The sequence below is a fragment of the Coregonus clupeaformis genome, chromosome 40 (assembly GCF_020615455.1).
Source record: "Coregonus clupeaformis isolate EN_2021a chromosome 40, ASM2061545v1, whole genome shotgun sequence".
NCBI lineage: Eukaryota > Metazoa > Chordata > Actinopteri > Salmoniformes > Salmonidae > Coregonus > Coregonus clupeaformis.
This window is the reverse complement of record NC_059231.1, coordinates 1,325,688-1,334,005: the sequence shown is the minus strand read 5'-3', so window position 1 is coordinate 1,334,005 and position 8,318 is coordinate 1,325,688. Positions and strand designations below refer to the sequence as shown.

The 8,318-nt window shown below is 39.1% G+C and overlaps 1 protein-coding gene across 1 annotated transcript in view; it reads left to right on the top strand.

The window, feature by feature from the left end:
• Positions 1-3,928: 3,928 nt before the first annotated feature.
• hpgd (15-hydroxyprostaglandin dehydrogenase) overlaps positions 3,929-8,318 on the top strand; it is a 33,079-nt gene continuing 28,689 nt past the window's right edge. Inside the window, exons 1-4 of the mRNA XM_041869015.2 lie at positions 3,929-4,131; positions 4,338-4,461; positions 5,824-5,930; positions 6,936-7,032. Coding sequence (XP_041724949.1) covers positions 4,036-4,131; positions 4,338-4,461; positions 5,824-5,930; positions 6,936-7,032 — 424 coding nt within the window. The 5' untranslated portion in view covers positions 3,929-4,035. The remainder of the gene's footprint in view (positions 4,132-4,337; positions 4,462-5,823; positions 5,931-6,935; positions 7,033-8,318) is intronic.

The window sequence follows — 8,318 nt, the reverse complement described above, 5'->3', positions numbered from 1 at the left end:
AAAAAGCAGGTTTTCTGTGTTGGAATGGTGTGGGCGTACCCCAACAACAGAATGGTGTGGGTGTATACCGGTCATTAAAAATATTAACGCAAATAGACCACTGATTGGCCAGCTCATCCTCCTCTAGACTGCTGATTAGCCAGCTCATCCTCCTCAGGGAGATGACATGTTCAATGAGGAAATGGCAAGCATTTTTTAAACGGTCTGTTTGAGATACAAGTTTGAGGTGGGTTTTTTGAAGTGTTTTTTCTCCAATTCATGCTTTGGCCACAAATACGAGTATAGGACGAGTCAACAACATTATTTGGAAATTAGTTAACAGAATATGAACTTTTAAAAGGGAGATTTGCACTGTGCAGTTACTTTAACTGTATATAGCCATAATACTATACACAGCCTGAATCAGGCCTTTCACTTCTTGGTTTACAACTTGCCTTTCAATATAATCTTTCTTTTATCATGCTATCTATCAAACACTCACAAATTACCATTGCTCTGGTGTCACTGAGCATATCACTCAGAAACTATGTTGGTAGTAGTACACAACCCTGGGGAGCACCATCACAATTAAGTTATAACTGATCTAGGTTCAGTATCCAGAGTACCTATATTTGAATAGTTACATGTATGGGATATAAGTCTTTTAAATGAAAGGAATTCGCACTCTCCATAAGTTGGGGGCTAAAAGTGCATGTATAGCGATGAAGAAAGAATCTAGAATAGATTGTAATTGTTATGATGAAGTAAAAAAAATATATATATATATATTTTTAAATAATTATAGAAATGAGTGGTGGTTTACTTTGTACGGTATGTTGATATACTAAAATTATTATCAACAACAGAGCTGTATGAACAGACAAATTATCGGAATATCGGACAAATGGGCAATGATTCAGTCGTATCATGTTCAGAGACAGAGACAACCTGACAATGGAGAGGACAAAAACAGAAATATATTTATGGCTAAATTTATGAAACGTGCAATATATCAATCTCCTCTCCTTTTTCTAGATGGTTGAAGGGTTCTTGTACTCCAAGACTGTTGTGATGTTTTTTGAAAGATATGAATAAATATCTGGTAAGGCATTTCCAGAATTTTACACAGTTTAAAAACGACCACTGATTAAATCTATGAAGAAATACTGTGCCATATACTTTTGGTAAAAACATATCTATACTCCCACATTCCTTAATAAAGTGACAAAGCTTTCATATAGTTCTTCAGATTTTAATACCACTTCTACATATTAGTATTTGACAGTTATACACAATGTGAAGGATGAATTAATATATATGTTTAATGTACATTTTCATTGCAAGTGTATTTAAATACTTTATTTTGTTCAAAAATGACAGTATTATTAAATGTTAGATGCATGAACCGAATTCAATGTCAATGTATTTATTTTTGAACTTGTGTTCGACCAGTAGGTCAGTGTTTTATTTGCTGCTGGGAGGATGAGAAGAACACATGTGCTTTCTTCCATTATAATGTACATCTGTAAATACTTTTCATAAATCTAATAAAAGTCCTTTGGAGAGAAAAAAAGATTGTGAGAAAAAAAACGGTTACATTTCTAAATGAAGATTTGGTCATTGTCTTTGTTACTGTAACGATTCAGAGGATCATACAGAGTGGGTGTAGAACCTGTGACCCTGCTGTGCCATAAAGTTCAAATCAAATTCAATTGTATTGCTCACATACACATATTTAGCAGATGTTATTGCGGGTGTAGCGAAATGCTTGTGTTCCTAGCGCCAACAGTGCAGTAATATCTAACAATTCACAACAATACACACAAATCTAAAAAGTAAAAGAATGGAATTAAGAAATATATAAATATTAGGATGAGCAATGTCAGAGTGGCATTGACCAAAATACAGTAAAATACAGTATACAGCGCATTCAGAAAGTATTCAGACCCCTTAACTTTTTCCACATTTTGTTACGTTACAGCCTTATTCTAAAATTAATTAAATTATTATTTTCCCTCATCAATCTACACACAATACCCCATAATGACACAGTGAAAACAGGTGTTTTGAATTTTTAGCAAATGTATTAAAAATAAAAAATACCTTATTTACATAAGTATTCAGACCCTTTGCTATGAGACTCGAAATTGAGCTCAGGTGCATCCTGTTCCCATTGATCATCCTTGAGATGTTTCTACAACTTGATTGGAGTCCACCTGTGGTAAATTAAATTGATTGGACATGATTTGGAAAGGCACACACATGTCTAAATAAGGTCCCACAGTTGACAGTGCATGTCAGAGCAAAAACCAAGCCGTGAGGTCGAATGAATTGTCTGTAGAGCTCCGAGACAGGATTGTGTCGAGGCACAGATCTGGGGAAGGGTACCAAAAAATGTCTGCAGCATTGAAGGTCCCCAAGAACACAGTGGCTTCCATCATTCTTAAATGGAAGAAGTTTGGAACCACCAAGACTCTTCCTAGAGCTGGCCACCCGGCAAAATTGAGCAATCGGGTGAGAAGGGCCTTAGTTAGGGAGGTGACCAAGAACCCGATGGTCACTGACAGAACTCCAGAGTTCCTCTGTGTAGATGGGAGAACCTTCCAGAAGGACAACCATCTCTGCAGCACTTCACCAATCAGGCCTTTATGGTAGAGTGGCCAGACGGAAGCCACTCCTCAGTAAAAGGCACATGACAGCCAGCTTGGAGTTTGCCAAAAGGCACCTAAAGGACTCTCAGACCATGAGAAACAATATTTTCTGGTCTGATGAAACCAAGATTTAACTCTTTGGCCTGAATGCCAAGTGTCATGTCTGAAGGAAACCTGCCACCATCTCTACGGTGAAGCATGGTGGTGGCAGCATCATGCTGTGGGGATGTTTTTCAGATGAACGGAGCAAAGTACAGAGAGATCCTTGATGAATACCTTCTCCAGAGCACTCAGGACCTCAGACTGGGGTGAAGGTTCACCTTCCAACAGGACAACGACCCTAAGCACACAGCCAAGACAACGCAGGAGTGTCTTCGGGACAAGTCTCTGAATGGCCTTGAGTGGCCCAGCCAGAGCCCGGACTTGAACCCGATCGAACATCTCTGGAGAGACCTGAAAATAGCTGTGCAGCGATGCTCCCCATCCAACCTGACAGAGTATGAGAGGATCTGCAGAGAAGAACGGGAGAAACTCCCAAAATACAGGTATGACAAGCTTGTAACGTCATCCCCAAGTTCTTTCTAAAATCCTGTTTTTGCTTTGTCATTATGTGGTATTGTGTGTGTGTGTGGGGGGGGGTAAAGTAACAAAATGTGGTAAAAGTCAAGGGGTCTGAATACTTTCTGAATGCACTGTATACATATGAAAGTAGTAAAACAGTATGTCAACATTATTAAAGTGACCAGTGATTCCACCACTATGTACAACCTCTAAGGTGCAGGGTTGAGTAACCTGGGTGGTAGCTAGGGATGGCTATTTAACAGTCTGATGGCCTTGAGATAGAAGCTGTTTTTCAGTCTCTCGGTCCCAGCTTTGATGCGACTGTACTGACCTCGCTTTCTGGATGATAGCGTGGTGAACAGGCCGGGTGGTTGAAGTCCTTGATGATGTTTCAGACCCCGTGGCAGATGCAAATGGTCACATTTTATATATAGGCCTATATCTTAACGTCATGAAATCCATTCCCAATCTAACATAAAGCTATTGCCTTTTAAAACAGACTGTAGGCCTACCAATAGTGAGCTTTATGACTTCACTGCATGGTTGCGCTATATGAACAGTATAGCAGTAGATATTCTCTCATGCTGTCGCCAGTCACAGAGATCACATTAAATTGAGCAATATGTAATTCTATGATGCCAGTAGTGAGCTTCTACTGTAGGCCTATCTCAGTAGGAGGTCGGTTTGGAATATGAAAAAAGTGAAAGACGAGACGCCGTAATTATCCGCGGTGTGTTTATTAACGCTACATACACCGCACGCCCCTTTTCTGACAACTAATGTAGCAGATGATTTAGGAGCCTACATAAAGCAGCGCGGCGTGTCGCAGCCAGATGAAGTGTCAATGATGACTCTGCGAGGTAAAGTGGCTCTAGTTACGGGCGGAGCGCAAGGTATCGGTAGAGCCGTAGCAGAAAGCCTACTGAAGAATGAAGGAAAGGTTGGTGTTTATATATAAAGTTATTAGCCTATTGTCGCCCGTAAATGCACTGTGGTTTTGGTTACTTTACGCATTTTACGCGCGGCGCTTGTACCAACCTCTCGTGCTTGTATGGAGCCAAAACCAACCCTGCAACGGTGTTGCACAAGAACCGTTTAAAATATTTGGACATAGTTTTGTAGATGTTCTGATTTTTATATCTGCAGGTTGCACTTGTTGACTTGAATCAAAGTGTCGGAGAGGAATGCAAGAAGATTTTAGATGGAGAGTTTGGAGATGGGAACTGCATTTTCATTCAATGTGATGTGACGGACAGATTGAAACTTAAAGGTAATGGTTGCCTGACAATAAAACTATGATACTTCTGGTTCATAGTCTGAGATTATTGGCATTCCGTTTGGAACATTTCCTCTCACAAACTCTACAAGCCAGAATGTTTAATGCAATTTTATTTCAGTTTAGGCTACTCTGCCAGTCGTCTGTGCTGTTTGTGGGTTTGTGGGTAGGAATTTGAGAAAAAATATCCACAGGAAAGTTTTCAAACGCTGGTACTGCTTTCTATCACCTGGCACATGCACAAAACAATGTAAACACGTGCACGAGCTCGGAAAGTATGCATGCATCGCTTGCATGTATTTACATCGTGTGAGTATGCTTCTAGTGATAGACATCTGAACCCACTACCAGCGCTTTGAAAAGTTGGTTTAATTATACTTGCCTGTGGACATGTTATCTCCACTTCCTACGGTCAAAAGGACCAACAGCATGGACAACCGGTCAAGTTTACATATAATTGTATTCAACATTCTGGCTTGTAAATAAGAGACTCTTGTGTCCATGGGGTAACCATGGTAACAGTCTGACTTTCGGCAAAGGTAATTGTACCTTTACTAGGGTACTGCTATCTTTTCTTTAGAGGTTATTAGCCTAACCTACCTAAAACTAACTATATGCATAATAATCTAATTTATCTCATGCTGCGCAGTGGGTTAGAATTCAGAATATTCTCCTTTTCGATCACCTTTAGGCCTACCTATTTTAAGACATCATTCACCTCTGAAACAGACTTTCATTGTGTGGAAATGAATTAGATACTTTTGACATGATTTCAAAAACGCCCCAGGCAAAACACATTGGAATGTTCTTGGATGTAGCCTTACCTAAATATCTGCGCTTATAAGAGTCCATTCAACCAACACTGAACACTGTCAATGCATGACTGAAACTTTAAACGTCGACACGGTTTATTTAGTCTTGTAAAACAGGACATTTGTTAGACATTTGTTGTTAAAGTAAAGCAACGTACGTGACTTGTTGCTCCTGCCTTGGTTAAGGTGATTTATTTTTTATTTAATTGAAGGTTTTGTTGTGGAATGTTTTCAGCTGAAAGGCAGGTGCTGGTAAATACCTGTTTTACTGCACTTTTTGTGGCTTAGATAATTGTTTAGATGTACTTGTTTACTTAGATAGACAAAGATGCAATGTTCTTGTAGTAAACATAACCTGTATAATTAATCTAAGAGCTAGATGTTCTTCTTTGATATAGCATCTAAATTATAGTTTAGATGTAAATAAACAAAGAGGCAATGTTCTTGACAAATGTCCATCTTGTATGGACTGATAGTGTTCTTCTTGTAGGGGTTAATCTATAGTTAATCAATCTAAGTGTTGGACTCTTCTTTCATATTGCAGATGCTTTTCAAAGTACAGTCGACCGGTTTGGAAGATTGGATATTGTCGTCAACAATGCTGGCATCAACAATGAGAAGGACTGGGAGAAGACCATTGAAGTGAATCTGGTAAGAGGTGTGTGTGTGTGTGTGTGTGTGTGTGTGTGTGTGTGTGTGTGTGTGTGTGTGTGTGACTAACACCAGTAAATGTAAGATTGAATGTATTTTTGTCATTGAATGTCTTTTCATTGAGATAGTTTGTTTTGGAAAAATTGACTTTCACAATCTGTTACTTGACTAACTGTGCAAAATCAATCTGCTGTTGGCCAGAAATAGGCTAACGTTGGAGGAAAGGCCAAGCTATCCCTTAAAGATAAGGAAAGTCTTGTCGACCTGGACTTGTCTAGGATTCTAACTTATGACAATGATTAAACCTTATGACAATGATTAAACCTTACTTTACCTGTTAATGTAGATCATGACGGATTAGGTATTTTGCTGGCCTACTCATGATTAAGAATCATGCATAAATGCTGTAGTTTAGCCTAGTTTACATTACATGATATAGTTTAGCCTAGTTTACATTATATTACATGATGCTGTAGTTTAGCCTAGTTTACATTATATTACATGATGCTGTAGTTTAGCCTAGTTTACATTATATTACATGATGCTGTAGTTTAGCCTAGTTTACATTACATGATATAGTTTAGCCTAGTTTACATTACATTTCATAATGCTGTAGTTTAGCCTAGTTTACATTATATTACATGATGCTGTAGTTTAGCCTAGTTTACATTATATTACATGATGCTGTAGTTTAGCCTAGTTTACATTATATTACATGATGCTGTAGTTTAGCCTAGTTTACATTACATGATGCTGTAGTTTAGCCTAGTTTACATTACATGATGCTGTAGTTTGGCCTAGTTTACATTACATGATGCTGTAGTTTAGCCTAGTTTACATTACATGATGCCGTAGTTTAGCCTAGTTTACATTACATTACATCAGCAAAGAGTTCTACCACAATCATCACTCCATTTTGTCTGAATAAGAGCAAAACAGTTAAATAAGTGTGACTGTTGTATGTGTTGGTTATTGAAACTCAAGCCCTCTTGTTTCTCTCCATAGACATCAGTCATCAAGGGAACTTACCTGGCCCTGGATCATATGAGCAAAGAGTATGGAAAAGAAGGAGGAGTTATCATCAATGTCTCATCAATGGCAGGTAAGGCTGCTCCATACATGCATCAATGCTTTATGTACTGCATGCTGCACACCAATACATTGATGCCTTCTCAAGCTGTTGCTTTGTACTTTATGCTGCACATCAATACATTGAAGCCTTCTCAAGCAGCTGCTTTGTACTGTACACTGCACATCAATACATTGATGCCTTCTCAAGCTGTTGCTTTGTACTGTACGCTGCACATAAATACATTGAAGCCTTCTCAAGCAGCTGCTTTGTACTGTACACTGCACATCAATACATTGATGCCTTCTCAAGCTGTTGCTTTGTACTGTACGCTGCACATAAATACATTGAAGCCTTCTCAAGCTGTTGCTTTGTACTGTACACTACACATCAGTACATTGATGCCTTCTCAAGCAGTTGCTTTGTACTGTACACTGCACATCAATACATTGGAGCCTTCTCAAGCTGTTGCTTTGTACTGTACACTACACATCAGTACATTGAAGCCTTTGCAAACATAAAGAAAAGGGATACAGTGTTGTATGTGGATGTGGGAATGACTAGCTACGTATTTGATCATGTGGTTGCTTTCAGCTGATGTGAGTAACCCATATGTAATGCAATAGGTCACAGGTCATCAGCTATAAAGAACCACATTGACGTCATTCACTGTTATGGTTGGAAGTCCCAGGTATGTGTTATGGTACAGTATGGTTACACAGTGTACCATAACACAACACAGCCAGGTGTAAGGCAAACATTACCGCTTAATAGATTAGAGTTTGATGTTGTTTTCACAGTGGACAACAAGCATTGCTGTGTGCGTCTACTATTTGCTTAGTGGGGTAGGTTAAAGCTGTTCTTCGCCTCAGTCAGCAAACTAACAACTACTTCTCATTTTTCAATCTTTCTCCACAGCAGCATGTGGAGATTGAGAAAGCATGTTATTAGTGCAATCCATGTCAGCTAGCGCAGCCACTATGTGCAAGAATTGTCTCAATGTCTGTCTGTGGTTCAATGGCTTACATCTTGATCCGGCAGCAAAATCATTAAACTGACAAGGAAGAGGTGGGGGAAGTTCAATTTGGTGTGTGGTGGGCTGTGTTGGATTGGGAGAGATTTGTTGGAATGGAGACAGTAATGCCACAACAGACTGACTGACTGTGAGACTCAGTCAAGTGTCACTAACTCAGTTTTCATATAAGCAGCACACCTGGGTTCACATACTATTCGAAATCTTTCAGATGGTTTTGGCATTTGCTCAAGTCTACCTTGAGTGCCAGCTGGGTGGGGTTTGGACTTTTGAGACTGTTGTATTG